The 19040-nt window shown below is 43.1% G+C and overlaps 3 protein-coding genes across 5 annotated transcripts; 2 read left to right on the top strand and 1 right to left on the bottom strand.

The window, feature by feature from the left end:
• The first annotated feature begins 176 nt into the window (after nucleotides 1-176).
• Nucleotides 177-6126, top strand: itpkca (inositol-trisphosphate 3-kinase Ca). Its single transcript, XM_008293983.1, has 7 exons — nucleotides 177-183; nucleotides 2840-2939; nucleotides 3088-3301; nucleotides 4143-4347; nucleotides 4533-4634; nucleotides 4709-4780; nucleotides 5004-6126. The coding sequence occupies exons 1-7, from the start codon at nucleotides 178-180 to the stop codon at nucleotides 5208-5210; spliced, it is 906 nt and encodes a 301-aa protein (XP_008292205.1). The 5' UTR covers nucleotide 177; the 3' UTR covers nucleotides 5211-6126.
• A 2046-nt stretch (nucleotides 6127-8172) lies between these two features.
• Nucleotides 8173-9679, top strand: kcnk12l (potassium channel, subfamily K, member 12 like). Of its 3 annotated transcripts, none has more exons than XM_008293981.1 (3): nucleotides 8260-8557; nucleotides 8673-9237; nucleotides 9334-9679. In XM_008293981.1, the coding sequence occupies exons 1-3, from the start codon at nucleotides 8260-8262 to the stop codon at nucleotides 9677-9679; spliced, it is 1209 nt and encodes a 402-aa protein (XP_008292203.1). The 3 variants fall into 3 exon arrangements, with proteins under 3 accessions (XP_008292201.1, XP_008292203.1, XP_008292202.1); XM_008293980.1 differs by having other exon boundaries at nucleotides 8673-9240; XM_008293979.1 differs by having other exon boundaries at nucleotides 8173-8557; nucleotides 8673-9679.
• Nucleotides 9680-10693: 1014 nt separating this feature from the next.
• ppm1nb (protein phosphatase, Mg2+/Mn2+ dependent, 1Nb (putative)) lies at nucleotides 10694-15987 on the bottom strand. Its single transcript, XM_008293978.1, has 6 exons — nucleotides 15582-15987; nucleotides 14754-15325; nucleotides 12804-12921; nucleotides 12110-12224; nucleotides 11950-12013; nucleotides 10694-11846 (listed from the first exon to the last, which is right to left on the bottom strand). Exons 1-6 carry the CDS (start codon nucleotides 15985-15987, stop codon nucleotides 11829-11831), a joined length of 1293 nt encoding a protein of 430 aa, XP_008292200.1. The 3' UTR covers nucleotides 10694-11828.
• Nucleotides 15988-19040: the final 3053 nt, after the last annotated feature.

The following is a 19040-nucleotide window of genomic DNA, read 5'->3' as shown; positions in this document are numbered from 1 at the left end:
GACTGGAGCGGTTCAACAACCGGGAACCGTTAAATTCTTCTTCTTCACTTTGCTCTGCCGCTGCTGCCTCTTCCTCGGACGAAATCTGACGGAGGATCGATGCCTCTCAGGCGTGTCGCTGCCCTCCACAGGTACTGAGCAGACACTGCCCTCAGCCCGCTGCAGGAGCTGCACACCATGCAGGCAAGTCACACAAACAGAAGGAAAGGTAGCGATGGAAAAGCTCCTCCAGATGTAAAAATCATGCATTCAATACTTGATTTCTACAAGATTTATATATGTAAGAGTTGCAGTTGTCACATGCTCCTGCAGTACAGGAAGTGACATGCAAAGTGACTTTTCCAAAAGGTTGTGCACCAACAAGACATCATAAAAAATGTTCCTTAAAATACTCAAAAGTACACATTATGTTGAGTAAAGAGATTGTCAAACTACAGCGCAAGAGTTGCAGTTGTGTGTGTGTGTTAGTTTTTATTCATATGACCATATGTATGTGCATACAGCTATGTGATATATATATATATTTACATAGTGCCAGTGTGCTGTAGCTTACAGATTACATACTATATAAAGCTATACAGTGCTGCCCACTTAATGTCACACCGCTTTATAGATTGTTCCGTTTATAATCATAAAATGTCAAAGTCCTGAATCATTTCCTATATAATCTATAGTAAAGCAGCCCGTTTATTGTCATAGAATAATGTCATAATCCTTGTTTTTGTCATAACAAAATTCCCCGAAATTGATTCCAGGAATAACTTTTGCCCGTTTAAAGTCACGGTCAGCCGATCGTTACAGCTCACGGGCCGAGTGTCGGTCATGCGTGGCAGATTATCACACCCCGGTCAGCCGCGGAAGACAATGTGTTTGTTTGTTTGTCAATGACCTGCTCACCTGAGCTCTGCTTCACTGAGTTATTCACACACTGTCTGTCCCACTTGAAGCCTTATTTGAATATCCCGGATATAGTTATAATTCCATCCTGGACCGAAGGTGTGATAATAAACGGGCAGCACTGTATAATATAAATATAAATAACAAAATTGCTACTGAAAAATGCTCATGTGGTCTCAGACTATATGGTTCTATCACAAGTAGGACTGCTCATTATGCACAAAAGTTTGTGCCAATGTCTATTATTAGATAGCTTTATCTTTTATGTAATGTGTTTTATAACTCAGCAGTAGCAGAGTCACACAGTTTTTACAAGGCTGACACCAGTAGAGGTGGACCTAATTCTTTTTTTTTTTTTTCTCAACAAATCACTTTAGGCTAAACAGTGTTTTAAGGGGTCGTTCACTCTTTGCCACGTAGAAGTACACAAGAGCTTGTGTATGGGAAATTACTTTTTTTTTTTTTTTTTTTAATGTAATCCGCAGTTGACTAAGAATCCAGATCAGTTGCTTAAGATAATTACAGTCTAAATACATAAGATGGCTGCACATGAGACACTTGGCAATATTGTGCTGTTCTGCTCAGGATGCCACCTCGTTGGGACATCACACTATGTCCTTCCAGGTTTTTTGTTTCTTTCTTTTGGCTGCATATTCTGGGTCAGTCTTGCATTGCTCAGCAGTTTGCACAACTTTCCAGAACTCTTTAAAGTAGGTTTTGTCCCTGCAGTCTGTAAGAGTCTGTACAAAACACACACACACACACTTTAACTAATGAAACATTTACAAATAAATTCCTCATTTACAAATAAGAAAGATGATGATGTTTTAAAAACATTTTTCGATGACAACAATATGAAAATTTTAGAATTTCTGCAAAATAGGTCAACATTTTCTGGTTAGTCAGAACTACATGGTGGTTGTGCTGTTAAAATTAATTGTATGGGATCACTGGTTGTAGAAAAGTGGTCCTACAAACAAAATTAGGGCAGAAAAACAGAAGTTGCTAGATGCAACTCAAGTTCTAGTGGTTCATGTGTAACTGTAGCAGAGAACTAACTTTACTTCTGGTTTTGTGGGGTGACCAGACTTTAGTCTGTGGAGGCCATGGCCACCCTGGGCCACAACTTGACTCCACCCCTGCTGAATAGAAGTATAAAATAGCACCTAAGTACAGCATAAATACCATCCATCCATCCATCCATCCATCCATTATCTATACGCCGCTTAATCCTCATTAGGGTCGTGGGGAGGCTGGAGTCTATCCCAGCCGACTTAGGGCGACGGCAGGGGACACCCTGGACAGGTCAGCATAAATACCATTAAACATTTTTTATGTAGCAGTTTTGTAACAATACAATGCTTTAACACACCTTCAGTATTTCTCAGCTGCATAATCTGCTGCCAAAATGAAAGTGAGAAAAGCTGCAGCAGCTTCAAACCAGTAGTGCTAGGACAGTTTTTGTTATGTGATGATGTGCTGTGTCTTTGTGTCTTTATGTTTGTGGCTGTTGCTGTTTCAATTTTTTTTTTTTTTTACATTAAAGAAATTGTTGTTATACGCCTTTTTTATTAGTCAAAGTTTATGTATGACAATATTTTTAGCAACCTTTAAAAAGTAGGACAGACTTTTCTGTGGACATCGTCTCAAGTTTGTTCAGCCCTCGACTGTTTGGTCACGTTGTTAATGACAGTTTTCAGTGGGGAAAAAAGTGCTTCCTGTAAATGTTTGATAAACCTGACCTCTGCATGTCTTTACTCAGTCTCGGGGGAGAGCTGTTTCCATGAAGACATTGATCACTGAGGTCAAGTGACTGAGTCCGAAGTCTGTGGTTCTTGCGACTGATCTGAAAAGGAAAAGAAAAAAGCACATAGGAAGAGTGTGACTCAGAGTGAATGCATGCTAGAAATGACTGACTGAGGTTTTTGGTTTTACCAAACAGAACTCTGCATGGAAGAAACAAAAAAGTTGTTGGACTTCACCTCTCATTCCTATGACTCCAAAGAAACCTCAGCAGTGGCTGCAAGTGGTCGGACATGCAGGTTTGTTCATTTTGCCTCATTTGCCTTTTAGTTTCCCCCCCACTGTGTGTAGTTCTTGAAAAGAAAATACCTGCATACATATGGTTTTTAACACATTCTGTGCATCATTTTTTCCTCTTCGTCTCCTGTTTATCGTCTGTCACCACAGGGAGCTTTCATGTCGGGGATTATGGCACGCTGCTGAAGAGGTTTTGTGAGGGTGAGCAACAGTGCTACCTGAGACTGATGGAGGACACTCTGAGGCCCTTTGTTCCAGCCTACCACGGTGTGGTGCAGCGCGGCGAGCAGGATTACAACATGATGGATAACTTGTTGACCCATTTCAACACACCTGCCATCATGGACTGCAAGATGGGCAGCCGGTAAATTCTAGTGGGGCACTTCTGTAACCAGATGCGACTGAATGAGTTTTCTTTTATGCAAATTTAAAAGTAGAGACCAAGTGCTTTTCAGACATGGGGTACATAGCATTGCTGGCTTGATTAATCAGTTACAGTGATCACATTGTGTCAGTCAGACACTGGTCACATTTAAGTTGTTTATATTGATCACGGTTTCATTCAGACAAACCCACCACAGTGACGGAGAAAGTCTTGGGATGTGTGTGATTGTTGTCATACATGTGAGATTGGACAGTACATCAAGTGACGTGTATTGTATTGTAATGCACTACTAAACAGAAGACTTATCTAAAGTAACAGCAAGCTCATCAAACAAATAGCTGTGAGATTATCATCAATCTTGTCTCTATGTTGGGGATTATTATGATTGTAAGTAAATAATAAATTTAGCGGCGCTCTTGTTGCACAAGTCTCTCGCTTTACAGACGCTCATATGGATCCTGCTGCTGTTTGAGGCTGCAGGCATTTAATACATTCAGAGGAGAAACTCCTAAAAACAGTAACGCACTACACTTCAGCTCCTGCTAGCATTTTTTTAAAACCTAGATTGATTGTTGGTGGGTTTCGTTAATCTGACCTGTTTTACCTTCATCACAGAGTTTTAGTTTTAGAGAAGGGATTGCAAACTGTCTTTGATGCTCCCTGGGAAGTACGTCACTTGTTTGTCTTATTTAGTAAGACTGCTTTCACTCTTTTTTACAGAGTGGTTATCCAGCTATAAAGTCAACATGTTCAGATGCAGTCAGATTAACAGACAGGAGGCTTTATAGGACAGCACGTAATGAGGCACTGTTCTTCACAGCACGTACCTCGAGGAGGAGCTTGTAGTGGCCCGAGAACGGCCTCAGCCTCGTAACGACATGTATGAGAAGATGGTGGCAGTGGATCCAGAGGCGCCAACAGTTCAGGAAAGAGCCCAGCAGGCAGTGCTGAAAACCAGGTACATGCAGTGGAGGGAGACGCTGAGCTCCACAGCAAGTCTGGGGTTCCGTGTTGAGGGATTCAGGGTAAGTTCTCATCAAAGATACCAAAGATGGTTGCATCAGCCAGCACACACGATCTTCTTCATATATAGAGAATAAATGCTGTTAGGTCGACAGTCTTTGAAAAATTTAGATTGTTTTTGCAGCAATAAATGTCAAATATAAACAGCCACAGATGTTGCGTTGTGATCTGTTCCTTTCCTGTGCAGAAGGCAAATGGAGAATGCCAGACGAACTTCAAAAGGACTAAAAGCAGAGAACAAGTGGTGGAAGCTCTCGACAGCTTTGTTGAGTCCAATACAAACATTGTGGTGAGTGTAACCTTCACTCTCACACGTTCGCTTGTCGATTTGTTTTGCTCTAAATCTGGTATCTCTCCCTTCAGTGGGGCTATCTGAGGCGACTGAAACAGCTGCGGCAGGTCTTGGAGGCATCACACTTCTTCAGAACACATGAGGTTAGCTTGTGTGACGGTTTTGTTGAACAATGCAGCAGGTGTTTTGAATAAGACTTTATAAATGTCAAGGAAAAAAAAAAACAAAAACAAAACCTAGTCTTGTTCCAAAACAGCAGTGCTTGAAATGTGTGATGTGTGTTTGCTAGTGCTGGCAGACTTTGACATGTAATATCTTACATTTGTTCAGTGGAGAAAGTTGTTTTAACAGCAGTTCTCCCTGCAGGTTGTGGGCAGTTCTTTATTGTTTGTACACGACTGGACCGGCAAAACAGGAGTCTGGATGATTGACTTTGGGAAGACGGTGAGCTTGCCACCGCACCGCACCTTGGACCACCGCACCCCGTGGGCAGAGGGTAATCGAGAAGACGGCTACCTGTGGGGTCTGGACAACCTCATTGATGTGCTAGCCAACATGTTGCCACTGACCTGAATGTCTTTTTGAACACGCGTGGAAATTTACTCTCAACCGAACGACACATGGATTCTGAAATGGCTGTTGTCAGAATTTACAGGAATATACAGTCGCAATCAGAGGAACGGAAACCTTTTAGAGGTTGGTTACAATACAAGTAAAAACTGCAAGTAAATACTTTCCAGAAGAAATTTTTTATCTGCAAATCAGGCCCGCAACTCTGGTCGAAGGATCATTAATAATCCTTTGGCCTTATACGGCAAATCCAGTGTTACTGATAATTAGACTTACCTGCACTGTGCCAGAGCCAAACACACACTCTGTTTTTCCAGCCTCAGCAGATGTCTGACCCGACTGTCTGGAGACGACCTGCTCACTATTTCAGGAAACACACGGCTCTACCAATTATAGGCTAAAAATACGGACATCCCCTGTGACTTATCGGTTTAAATGTCACATTGTGTCGTTAAAATGGTGCTAAGACTATAAAGCTAAAAAAGAAAAGTGGACTTTTTTTCTGCATTTCATTTGTTTGCCTCTTGATCATTATTTGATAACGGAGAGAAATGAGAACCGGAGCTGTGACGAGTAATTGAGTCGTCAACGACTGTTTAATTAAATGCCAACTATTTTGATAATTGATTCATTGGTTTGGGTAATTTCTTAGGGGGAAAAAAAGATTAAATTTGTGGATCCCAGCTTCATAAATTTGAATATTTTCTAGTTTCTTACTACTCTGACTGTGAACTAAAAATCTTTGTGCTGTGGACAAAAAAAGACATTTAAGGACATCATCTTGGACTTTGAGAAACACTGATGGACATTTTTCACCATGTTCTGATATTTTATAAACCAAACATGTAATTGATAATTGTGACAGTAGTTGACATATGAATTGACAATGTACATAATTATAAATTTGTGTGTTGGTAAATTAGTTGCAGTTCTTCTTTCATCATCATGGCTTGTCGACATATAAATTGTGAAATTATTTCACAGTTTATGTATTGGACTTAGGAACACTTCTCCCTGGGTGGGTGACCCCACATGACACGAAACATGATCAGTCCATATAAAGGTAATGAGCCCATGTTGCCTTATTTGACATAAATCTAGGCATTGTCCTGTTATTTCTGACTATTGACAATCGAAAAATATCTAATATACCCCTGACTAAATGAAACCCAGATGAACAGAACTGGTTAAAAATCTTGAATTGCTGTTTTTGTTGCTAATTCTTATCATTTTGACACTGGTGATTTTCCAGAAGTGCCAGTAAAGCATCAAAGCAGGAGACACCCTGCTAGGGATGGCAAATGTTGCTGTGTCAGTCTCTCACTTGTGTCCAGACTGAAAGATCTGGCTGAATTTTTTTATTTAAAAAAATGCTTGTTGCTTTGATGATCCCCTGACTTTCCCTCCAGCATCACAGTGATGGTGACATTTCAGTGAAATGACTAAACAAGCATTAGATTAGACCATAAGGTTTGGTTTTTATTTAGTGTTATCAACAGGTCAAAATGTGAATTTTGTCAGATTTTTTAAATAGTTTTGTACTTTGTGTTTACAGCAAATTAGCAAATATTGGCAGTGGACATGGTCGTTATGATCTGTTATCAAAGACCAGTAGGTGGAAGTCATATCTGTTTTAAATAGTTTGTATATCAGAGTTTTTTTTTGTTTTTTTTTTACAACAGCTCATAAGATAAGAGATAAGATAGATAAGCTAGAACTTTATTGATCCCTTTTCAGGGAAATTACTTTCTAAGTCTCATTGTTGGTGTTTTCATCCTCTCCTGAAATGTGAATGCTGATGTCATTTAATACTTGTTTGCTTTTCTGTCTGTGTGCATGACGAGGCAGATGTGCTGTCTGTCCTCCACACCTGTCGGCGGCTGTCACTCAGCCATCAGTCGGGAGGCAGAGGGAACCCCTGCCCTTACCTGCAGCACCAGACAAGATTAAAGGGAAGAGCAGACAGAGAAACTGATAGTCATGCTCAACAAATCCTCCCACACAGTCTGCAGCAACAACAAAAAGCCTTCTCACTGGTGGTAAACAGAGAGAGAGAGAGAGAGAGAGAGAGAAGGAGGGAGGCAAAACTCAGATTTGTTTGGCTGAACCGGCAGACTTCTGGTCACATTACTCCAATGTTTTTGCCACGACTAAGTACTAGTTTTAGTTAATCATACACTTAATTAGGGTGAAGTCCTAAGACCAAGTGATTAAATGACCAGTTATTAAAAGCATTTCAACCACTGGAGCTCTTTTAGGCGAAGTTAAATTAAAGCGTGATGAAGGCTTAAAGAAATAGGGATAGTGTGTTTTTTTTTCTTTTTAAATGAAGATATCTGCGCCAATCCGGGTGTGCTCAAAACAGGAGAGGATGGGTAGGGGGTGGTGATGTCAGTGTGACAGATGAAACATCAGACAGCCTCTCAGTTTGAAAAAAAAAAAACTCAAGAGGCTTCCTCTCACTGGTCATTGTGCAGCAGATCCATGGAATAGGCACACACGCAAACCTGCAGCGCTCAGGGAGTGGACGCCGCCGTCAACGAGACCAGGTACGATGGGGTTTTATGTTTCCATTATATGATGGCGTGTGAAATACATATCAGGTGTTGCTACTGACGTTGTCTTGTTGCAACCAATTTACCCAAACTTGTCATGTTTGCAGCCAGATCTTTCTTTTAACAAGTGGGAAAAAATAATGCTGCAATTATACAAAACAAAATTATAATAATGTGTTTGTATTGTGTCAAATGTGCTTCTAATATGTGACTTTTTTTTATTTTATTACAGACGATTTTCTCTTCAGATGTATGATTTTTCAACTAAGAGCTCAAAACAGACCTCCATAACCCCCTCCAAGAGACATTTTTCAGTTTTTTTGACGTATCACTGTGTATGTAAAGTGCATGTGTGATGCACGTAGCACATACATAAAGTGTGCGACTTGCAGCGCCGGCAGACGTGGTGCATGTTGTTGCAGTGGTGTATCTGTGCTGCTGCTGTGCTCATGGCTCAGAGGAGGGCTGCAGGAGGCTGCTGCTGCCCCAGAGCGCCCATGAATGAAGACAACGCTCGTTTCTGCCTGCTGGCCGGCCTCATCTTGCTCTACCTGCTGTGCGGAGCTGCCATCTTCTCGGCCTTGGAACACCCCTTTGAGCTCCGCGCGCGTCTTCTCTGGAAACAGCAGCTGGACAACTTCACCAGGCGATACAGGGTCAACCTGGGGGCCCTGCACACGCTGCTGCGGCAGTATGAGGAGGCCAACGGAGCTGGGATCAGAGTGGACACGCTGAGGCCACGCTGGGACTTCTCTGGAGCTTTCTACTTTGTGGGCACTGTGGTCTCCACTATTGGTGAGTCTTAAAAAGTTTGATACAACTTTAAGATTCTTCTCCAGGATCATCATGTTGCTTAAGTCCATATGAGTCCTTTGAGTCAGTTGTTTTATTTTGTGTTTGTCTCCTCCAGGCTTTGGCATGACCACACCAGCGACCATAGCAGGAAAAATATTCTTAATCTTCTATGGCCTTATTGGCTGTGCTGCCACCATCCTCTTCTTTAACCTCTTCCTGGAGAGGATCATCACCATGTTAGCTTACATCATGCGCTGGTGCCATGAGCGCCGGCTGAGGTGTGCTGGAGTCGGGGCCATGGCGAGCAGGGAGGAGTCATCCGGTGAGGAGGACAGTCTGGAAGGCTGGAAGCCATCAGTCTATTACGTGATGCTGATCCTGGGAGTGGCATCTATTGTGATTGCATGCAGTGCCTCCACTCTGTACAGCTCCATGGAGAACTGGAGCTACGTGGACTCTCTCTACTTCTGCTTTGTGGCCTTCAGCACCATTGGCTTCGGGGACCTGGTGAGCAGTCAGAGGCAGCAGTATGAGTCTCAGGAGGCCTACCGGTTTGGAAACTGCCTTTTCATCCTAATGGGAGTATGTTGCATCTACTCACTTTTCAACGTCATCTCCATTATCATCAAGCAAACTCTGAACTGGATCCTGGGTAAGATGGTCTGCTCAGGGAAGCATCAGCTGTGTTCCTGCTCCACACCCGGCTGCTGGTGCCTCTGCTGCCCCTGCCTCCAGAATAAAAATCAAAAGCAGAGGCGTCCACCTGCAAACTTCAGACCCAAACGCATGAAACGCAACGCGGTGCAGCCCGTCTCATCCCACCGGCCTGCAGGGAAGCACCGCTACACCGGCGGCTCGGTGGAGTCTGTGTGCGGCAGCGAGACGGACGGCGGCGCAGTGGCTGAAGTGTACGTGGGGCGTCGCATGTCAGGAGAGATGATCTCTGTCAACGAGTTCATGGTTTCAAATAAGGTGTCTCTGGCACTGCTGCAGAAGCAACTGAGTGAAACAGCTCACCAGGGCCCACGGCAGAGCTACGGCCATCAGAACGGATTCTCTGGTGGTGTGGGGGCTTTGGCCATCATGAATAACCGCCTGCAGGAGACCAGTGTGGACAGATAGCATCAGAATAGCATTTCAGTTCTTCTGGTTGGGTTCTCTAGATTCCATAGGAATAGGTTCTGAATATTCCTTAGGAAGTTTTTTTTAGAATATCAATCGTTTCTCTTCTGACAATTTTCCTTCTAATTAGAATCCGTTGAGTGTGAGCAGCTTCATTAGAAGTCTGCATAGATAATATCAGACTTCCAGGATGGACGCTGGACAGCTAATAGTAATCATTTTTTGTTGAGGAGAAAGAGAGTAAAAAGACGATTACGACTGAAAGAATTCAACATCACTGTGAAGAGGGGTCTGATGTCCTGAAGTGATTGACTCATACAAAAGCAATCAGATGAAAGAAGCGTGAAGGACCACTTACAGAGGACTGCTGATTTAAGAGTGCTGCACATGTCCCCTGAGCTCCTCAACAGATCTGGTTGTATGTGAGGTGGTAGTCAGTAATAGTGAACACACAGACACGACACCTACCGTCTCCTATTCGAGGACTAGCTGCAGATGTATATTTAACATTTGAAACGTGATTTGTATCTAAATCAAGCTTCTGCAGGAGCTCTCAAGCACCAAAAAAAAAGAGACATTTTAATTTGTTGATTGCTCACAAGATGCCCATCTTGTTTCATCATCGCATGTCATTGAAATTCATAGGCTCCATGAAAGAGATCCAGGGTTTTTCAAAGGAGAACATCTAATCAAACGTGGCCTGTAGAGGACGTCCTTATGTCAATAAGTGCTTTGCAAACAGCCACAGGGTCGCATCAACAGAGCGGGGAGAGAGATCTAGGACCCTTTTCTATGCAAGAAAACCAATTCTGCGTCATTCTGTATCGTGTGTGTGGCAGGTTTTCATCAGTGCTCTGGATGATGAGCGTGAGGAGAAAAGCTTCCCTCTTAGAAAAAAAGCGTCGATTTTCATCTGGCGGTTACGCTCCATGACTTGCCTTCACTGTTAGCAACTTCAAAGCAATGAGGAGAGATAGTTCTTGTAGTAATTATGGGTAAAAAATACTGCAAGTGGTCAGTCAAATGTTCTTTATTTAGGTTTAAAACAATCTTATCATATAATGTCTATACACAGAAAATGACTCAGTATAATAACAACGCAGCACGATGCAGATAAAATAACTCATCCAGAAACGGACCCGTTCAGATGCTGTTTGTTTTGTCATCTATATAAAACATGAATAAGGCAGCACAGTACATATCCAATTGACAGAAAAAATACATTTCACATGCACTTTATCTATGAACGGGTTTAGAAATATGTGTAGAAAGAATTAAGAAATGTGTAGAACTTATTTGTCTAAAATCTAATTAGGAAATATTAACTTTAGGCCAATTTGTGGATACTTAGATCAATTTATTGTCACAATCAAACATTAGTCCAGCTAAGTGATTCTACATGTTTTAAAAAAAAAAAGATTCTCTTCAAAAAGAATTATATTAGATTGTGAAATGTATTTTTTCTTAATCTGTGTAGAATTAAATATTTAACCTCTGTTTTATTTTTTGCCTGTCACTTCCAGCACTGAGGGAAAACAAATTTGTGCATTTCCTTAAGCTGCCAAACTGTTCGAAGCACTGTTAGAATTTCCTGTTGAAACAAATGCATATATTAGCTGAATGCTAGCTTTCGACTGGCATCGACACGTCTTTCCTCCCTGGAGATGAAAGGCAAACATAAATTCTTCTTTTATTATATCTACTCTGAAAACATCAACTTTAAAATACGACTCTACATGTACTACCTTGTTTCATCCAGTGAAAATGTACAATTTCACAGTTTGTTCAGTTGTTTTTTTTGTTGTTGTTGTTTTTTTTACAGGCTGTCATTTGAATTTATCGTCTGTACTTTGTGTTCACTGAATAAGAGGCAGAGGTTTGTTGCTGGGTCGGTGTCTCTGAGTAAGTTTAACAAAATATCCTTCTTGTATAAATATAAAGTATCAGGCTTTATTAGATCTATTTTTGCATTGTATTTGTTATGACAAGATGCTGCTCGCTAGCATGATGTAAACAAACACCACTGTCTGTTCCACGTCTCCCCCTCCATTTTTTTTTTTTTGTCAAATTGCACACATGAAGAAAACAGTGTTAATATTCACATTAATTACAGTCCTTCAGTGGTTTCTTGGAGACAAAATCCAGCTTCTCAAGAGCCTCCCAGGCCCTGGATAGACAGGTGAAGTAGGAAATATTCATGAGTTTGCTGTGCATAGTGAAGGAAATAAAAAATGTCTTGTTAGATTTGGAAAAACACAGCTTGGACTTACATTTGGTACCGTGGGCTTGTGTGTCTCTCGTTGTTGGTAGTAAGCAGAAATGATGCAGTTTCTCCTGTAGCACGCAGAAGTAATGTGGTGTTATCTGACCGTACAGGGTGAAGATGGTGGTATAAACGTACACAAAAACCTCTCATCTCGTGTCTCTTACTTGCTCTGTATGCCTCCACCTGGTGGTAACCCCGGGATGACGGTGGACGCCAGGACTGTGAGGACGGACAGCAGGTCAGGTTCCTCCCCTCGGGCACACAGCTCGTTGTAAATCTCTGTCACACATCAGAAGAAATGAACGTTTGTAGAGAGTTTGGATTCCCACGAGGCACACATCTTTAAAAATGGGTTACACACACACACAGTAGTTTCATTTTGAAAAAATAAAAAGGTTAAGTAAGCTGCCTTCAATCTGGGCATTGTAGATTTTAGCAAACGCAGCTCAAACAGGGGTGAAGAGTAATCTTGTTGGGGACTATTTTTAGCTGCGGATCAATACACATTTGGTGCTCTAATGAGTTTTTACCACATAGGGGAGGGTGTGTGGGGTTGACTGAAAAGGACTGAGAGTGCCTGCGTTCATGGGGATGAAGGAACATTGTAAGGTCACTGTTGATGTGGTTTGATATGACAACAATGCTTATTTGCAATATTGATATTGTTAAATCAGGCATTGATACGCACCAAGAATTGACAACAAGGAAAAATCAAATCATTTAAAGGGTTAAAATGGAAAGAGGTGAAATATTGATTGACAGATCTTTCAAATGTCAGGGGTGAAACATCAAACAACAAACTCTCCAAATAACTAATATGCCCACGTTGTCTCTTGCGCGTCATCTTGACCAACACACCTGCTACTTTGGACTCCAGCAGGTCCTCCAGCTCGGCCTCCTGGTGCAGTGCCTCTGCTGACAGCTGGGGGGCTCCAGGGAAGCACAGCAAGATGATGCTGATGTTGTCTAAGCTGCCCTGTGGAGCGAAGCAGCGTCAGCAGGGCTGAGTAATGATGGCTGACCTTACAAATGTCAACATGCGAAACATTATTTCATCCTGCGTGAACAGTTTCAGAAATAGATCATTTTCACCTCAAGGTTCGCACACCAGTGTGGCACAGATGCAGCCGAGCAGGAGAATGTAAATGCAGTGTGGAAGAAACTGTGACATTTTGAGGTCATTGTGCACATCCAAGCTGAAGCCCTGTTACATAACGGAGTGACATGATGGCCAAACAGAGTGCAGCGTGGATGTTAGCATGTGCACATGTGACCTAGATTTATCTTGAGTCTTTAAAAAAAAAAAAAAAAAAGATAGAAAAAAATCCAATTTCCTTTATTATAATCCTTTAGGTCAGTCAACCGTCAACGTTAAGTTGGGGTTTGTTGAGGACGAATCTTTGACAAAATTTAAATATTTGCTAAAGTAAAAAAATAAGCACGAGTTAGATTATGGATACATAAAACTGTCACAAGTCTTCCTTATTTCACAGATTATTTACAGTGCAGTGAAATCTATCAGCTACAACAGCAGTAAAGCTGCTTCTACAGGAATCATTATTCTCCATCACTGGGATGAGTTTTATATATAATGATGCTATAATCAGCATTTCAATGCTTTTGAGCAGCATATGAGAGTGGCTAAAATGAGTCCTCATAGGAACCCAGAATAATCCCAGGTAACCTGTTCTGACATCCCTGCAGTCTATTTTAAGGTGGTCTGTTTGACTATTGTACCATGAACAGCAGCCACAGCCTAAATGAGAGTGAACCAAAGCCTTAGCAGAAGTCACTGCTGCCTTTTTTAAGTCGAAATCTTTGCACTGCACCGCAGCCAGAGATGCACTTTACTGATTTGCTTCCTCCAGAGGGACATGAACATGTCTAAAACAGCTATAATCAATGTTTCTACATTGTCAGCGAACCACGTGAGTAGTTGTTTGTGAACGTGGTGTCTCAGAGTGATGAACCACTTCCCTCAGCAGCTCCTGTCAGCTCCACAGTGCAGTGACCCTGAAAGCTCATCACACTGCAGTTTAAGAAAACACAAGCGAACAGATAAAACACGGACAAATCAAGAGAACGTTTTTCACGTTGTTTCTGTGTTTGGCTTCTTTAGCTGTGCTTACTCATCGCATTTACAAAAAAGCATTTTAAAAAAGTGATTCATGTGCTGAATTGGTGCAGATGTTTTCCTAGTTTACTTGTGTTTGTTTATTTTGTCTAAGTTGCCACATGCGATTTCTTCATATGCAGTATGTAGTGTTCTAAGGGTCATCGTACTGCAGAGCTTACTCCTGACTTGGTGTTTGGGTTTTGCTGCCTACAGCCTCCCTGGTTTGGTTCAGTCTCATTGTGTAGTTTATGGTGACAGACTGAGATTTAAATTTACATACATGCAAAACATTCCGATGTCCTCTTTAACCTCAGTATCCAAAACATGAGTCCAGCCCTGTCCATTAACTTGGATAAAAAGAAATCCTTTCACCATTACTTATTGGTGTAAACAGAAAATCCCATGAGGGATCGATTGTGATTGATTGGATGTGTGTGCTGTGCAAACTGTCACCTTTAAAAGCCTGAGCTCTTTTATCAACAAAATAGGACAGTGGCAGCCTTTAGATCAGGCAGTAAATTCACAGCCCATTAATGTGTCTCAGTTTCAAACTGAAATTGTGTTTTGTGTTGAGAATCAGTTAAAAGGATTCGTTATTCAAACTGCTGAACTTTGACAGAAGTGCATGAGATTGCTTTGTAGTTAAATGGGCCTACGACAATGTGCCCTGGCTCTCAGTAGCAGGTTCTGACCTTATACAGACAGAGGTCAATGACTTGTGAGCAGACGTCCCTCAGGTCGGTGCAGACACGCAGCCGGTTGTGGATGAAGGCGCACAGCTCCTCGTTGCTGATGGTGTCCCAAACACCGTCGCAGGCCAGCACCAGGAACTCGTCCGCTGGCGAGCGCTCCACCACGCACACCTCCGGCTCTGGTGACACCATCTGCTGGCAGGGCGTCCGGTTCTCTGCCCCCTTGTAGCTGAAGTCCCCCAGGGCCCGGGACACCGCCAGGGAGCCGTTGATCCGTTGGAGGGACACGGAGCCGCCTGCGCTCTCAATGCGCTCCTTCTCCAGAGGGCTGTAGGGTTTGTGGTCCTCAGTGGAGAAACAAACCTGCCCAGACCGGCACAGCATGGCCCTGGAGTCACCACAGTTGGCGAAGTAGATGTAATACGGCGAGATGAGGGTGGCCACCACGGTGGTGCCGCCCCTCTCCCAGCCTTCTCGACGGGCCACGGAGTGCAGGTGTTTGTCTGTCTGGAGGAAGCCCTCTATGATGGCTCCTTTCACTTTTTCTGGGTCATCCTCTGGTCCCATCCCACCTGTGCACACAAATAGATGTTGGAACACAGTGTTTTCTGAATCCAGCAGCCATAAAAACACAACATTACACAGAATGGGATAAGCTGTCATGCTTCTGATGCCATGTAAAAATGACTCACTGTAAGAAGAGAACGTTTCACATCAGAATATCCTAAACATAGCTGAACATTATTATGATTAATTATTAAATTAAAAATGTTACATCTACAGCATCTTTGATTGCATTTTATACATTCTCGGTTTCAAATCTGTCACCTGTGGCCAGGATGTGACCCAGGAGGTGCTGGGAGCAGTACTGAGCCACCGTGCTGCCTGCGTGACCGTCGAACACGGCGAAGAAGCTCCAGTCGGCCAGCTCCCCCCCCAGCTGTGGCACACAGTTGTGGAAGTCCTCCATGTTGGCCCTCCAGCCCTGCATGCTTCCCAAAGCGTAGGTGAGGCCCCAGCGAGCGCAGCCCTCCTCTGTTAGCTTGTCCAGGACCGGCCGGTCCAGGTAGGGGCTGGGGATGACCTCGTCCTTCTCCCCCTTCCCCGGCTGCTCCCCCTCCGCTCCTCCTCCACGGCCCCCCTTGAAGAAAGAGCTGACCCTCTTCTCAGTTTCTTTCACCAGCTGCCGCACGAAGGCAGGCATCTCCACGCTGCCCTTCCTGGCTGTCCTCATGGCTCTGATGTGCAGCTGATGAGAAGGGAATCTTCTTTTGTCCCTGCCCCGGTGTTTGTGGCTGGGACGGAGGGCTGAGCGATAGGCCTGATGCTGGGCCTGTGCAGTGTCTGCGTAGCCCTGCTGCTCCAGGGCTCAGAGCATGGCTGCCTGAGCTGATGGATGTTCTCTGTGCTGGCTGCTTACCCCCCTCTCCCTGCTCATCTCCTTCCTCTCCTCTCTCCCTCTCTGGAGACCTCACTGATCAGCGCTCTCTCCTACACTCATCCTTCCTCTCCTCCTTGTTTGGTCTCTTCTCAATGCTGCTGTGATTTCACCTTCTCCCTCGCTTTTTCATAGCTCTTCCCTCTTTCACCAGCTCTCCCCTTTCCTTGTTATTCTCCCTGCCTCCGCCGCGATTGGCCGGCTATTTGTGTGCACCAATCCCTGCTCGCCTTGCACGGCCGCTGTCATGTTTGTGCTCAGCCTCCCTCACCGTCCTCCTATCTGCAGCTCTGTCTCCTCCCACATCGGTGCTAATCTCAACCTTTGATCGGCTGGGATTATGGGCTTGTGGATTACAGGACTGTCAGCCATTTAGCACAAAGTGTGTGTCGGTGGGAGACAGAGGAAAGAGGGTTTATGGTGATCTATTTAAAGTGATATATTACTGTTTTTACATTAACCAGGGCGATAGTGCATGCACTTTGCCTCCATCAGGATTCTCCTCGTAACATAAAACCTCAATTCAGAGCTTCATTCATTCTTAAATTAGGGGTCAGACTGGACTGTTTCTACAATGTCTGCAATCTAATAAAACATTTGGCTTGTAGTGACCCTGCTCATTCAGTGCACTTAACTGGGATTTAGCTGCTATTATTATGTTCCTGCCTTTTTTTTTTTAAAAATGTAATACTATTAAGTAACTAACATGAAGGCTGTGGACGAAAAAACACTTTGTATTAATAATAATACTTGAGTTTCTATTTAAACACAGTTTGAAATACAACAGCGAAGAAAACAACATCACATGTTTTCTGTCTTTATAGAGGCGAGAAATTAGAAACTTGTGACCCAGTCAGCAGAGATAAAAGGGACAAGATTGCTGCACATCTTGCATTTTGAACAAGCAGGTTTTGTTTTGCATGATTATGCAGCAAAACATGACTTACAGCGGTTTTGTTTGGCACCGTTCCCTAAAGAAAATCCAGGATGACGTCGTCACTCTCCACAGTTCTTGTGTTCTTTGATCTGGGTGTAAACACTGCTCCAGTCATGTTACTGTGACCAGACAGGAGAAGATGGATGAACTGTTCTAATGCATATCAACTTATGATCGTGTTTAAACAGAGGTGCAAGAAAAAAAGAAACAGAAACAAAAAGCTGTGAGTGCTCTAAATACCCGGTTAGTATTGAAGTGTAGGACATATATGCATCTTCAAAAAGTGTTATTCTGGAGGAGTAGAATACACAGATGAAGATTTATAGATGAGATTGATCTTTATATTCTAGTTAGACAGCTGATATGTTTGCTAGTTTCACAATGTACAGTACATTATACAATATTATATACTTTTTTTTGTCATTATGTGTTTATTAGACTTTATTACACCATCATATATATTGAACAAAAAGCATGTAATATTTTATTAAATTCAGTCCAATGTTATTAACATACTGGGATAAGTATTTGTTGTTTCAGCCAATGACACCACAGAAAGAGAATAGACATCATGAAGCGACCAAATACGCACTATGTTGGAAATGGTCATGAGTAGATTGAGAGTGAGGTTACAGACATCACAAGTCAGTGATGATTGTGTCCACCATTTGCACGGCATAACGCCAGACATCTGTGATGCAAAGAATTGATGATATTGCACCGCTTAATCCTCACTAGGGTTGTGGGGGGCTGGAGTCTATCCCAGCTGACTCAGGGTGAAGGCAGGGGACACCCTGGACAGGTCACCAGTCTATCACAGGGCCACACTTAGAGACAGACAACCAAGCACACTCACATTCACACCTACGGACAATTTAGAATCACCAATTAACCTCAACATGTTTTTGGACTGTGGGAGGAAGCTGGAGAACCTGGAGAGAACCCACGCTGCACGAGGGGAACATGGAAACTCCACACAGAAAGATCCCGGGTGTCCTCACCAGGATGCAAACCGCCGACCTTCTTGCTGCGAGGCAACGGTGCTAACCACTGCTGCACCTTGCAGCCCATTGTTGATATTGCTTGTGCGAAATTGTCTCACTCTCCCAGAAGGACTTGATGAAGTTAGTGAACACTCTGGACAACAGGATCATATTGTTGGACACGTCAATATGGAGCACTCCATGGATGTTATCTCGATTGCATGTCCTGAAAGTATGCAGGCCATGATAGATGTCTTGTTGAAAGATGGAGTACTGGTGGCAAATGAGTGGGACAACCGTGGGTGGGAGGAGTTTATCTTGCAATTGTTAAAATGTGCCGATGACATAAGGCCACTCTCTGTCGCTGACATCTGTGTAGTGTTTCCTTGTATGACACCAAATACATCTGCCGAGTGCTCTGTACAGTTAGATAACATATCTATCACATGAAAAGAACTGTCCTCCATCATGCCAACAAATATGAGTGGTTGCCTTCATTAGTTCGATCAAGGCCTTGATGTAGGAGATGAGATCACAAACCAGCTTCCCTCAAGCGGTTCCCACAGTTTGAACAGATGTTCTCTGGTTGTGCACACAAACAACATTGTCAGAAGCCTCTGATTGCAAGCAGTTTTGCAGATGGACCAGCCAGACATGACAGTTCTAGGCTTTGGTGGTGGTCTGCAGTTATGTGGCATGTTGTCTGTCCTCTGCGCTTTCTGAGACAACTTCTGAGATGACAAATAGTGGCGCTGGGGACATTCACGAGCCAGACAGTCTCTTCTTGTCTTTCTCTTGTTATCTGTTGCATTGTGTCATTTTATTAAGGTCAAGCTTTATATTGACTAGTCAAAAGAGTGTGTACTGAACCGTTTGATCGTTGTCCTTTAAAGCCAGAGCTGCTGATAACTAGCCCTACACATAGGATG

The sequence above is a fragment of the Stegastes partitus genome, unplaced genomic scaffold (assembly GCF_000690725.1).
Source record: "Stegastes partitus isolate 25-593 unplaced genomic scaffold, Stegastes_partitus-1.0.2 Scaffold928, whole genome shotgun sequence".
NCBI classification, from domain to species: domain Eukaryota; kingdom Metazoa; phylum Chordata; class Actinopteri; family Pomacentridae; genus Stegastes; species Stegastes partitus.
The sequence above is the reverse complement of the archived record's forward strand: the minus strand, read 5'-3'. Positions and strand labels throughout refer to the sequence as shown.

Bases quoted from the DNA above. Each gene is read 5' to 3' on its own strand.
- itpkca (XM_008293983.1), top strand. The intron at 3,302-4,142 runs GTAAATTCTAGT...TGTTCTTCACAG, and splicing joins GACTGCAAGATGGGCAGCCG to CACGTACCTCGAGGAGGAGC. The intron at 4,635-4,708 runs GTGAGTGTAACC...CTCTCCCTTCAG, and splicing joins AGTCCAATACAAACATTGTG to TGGGGCTATCTGAGGCGACT.
- kcnk12l (XM_008293979.1), top strand. From the start codon at position 8,173: ATGTTGTTGCAGTGGTGTATCTGTGCTGCTGCTGTGCTCATGGCTCAG. The intron at 8,558-8,672 runs GTGAGTCTTAAA...TGTCTCCTCCAG, and splicing joins CACTGTGGTCTCCACTATTG to GCTTTGGCATGACCACACCA.
- ppm1nb (XM_008293978.1), bottom strand. From the start codon at position 15,987: ATGAGGACAGCCAGGAAGGGCAGCGTGGAGATGCCTGCCTTCGTGCGG. The intron at 15,326-15,581 runs GTGACAGATTTG...TTGTGTGCACAG, and splicing joins GGGTCACATCCTGGCCACAG to GTGGGATGGGACCAGAGGAT. The intron at 12,225-12,803 runs GTGTGTTGGTCA...GATGTGTGACAG, and splicing joins GCTGGAGTCCAAAGTAGCAG to AGATTTACAACGAGCTGTGT.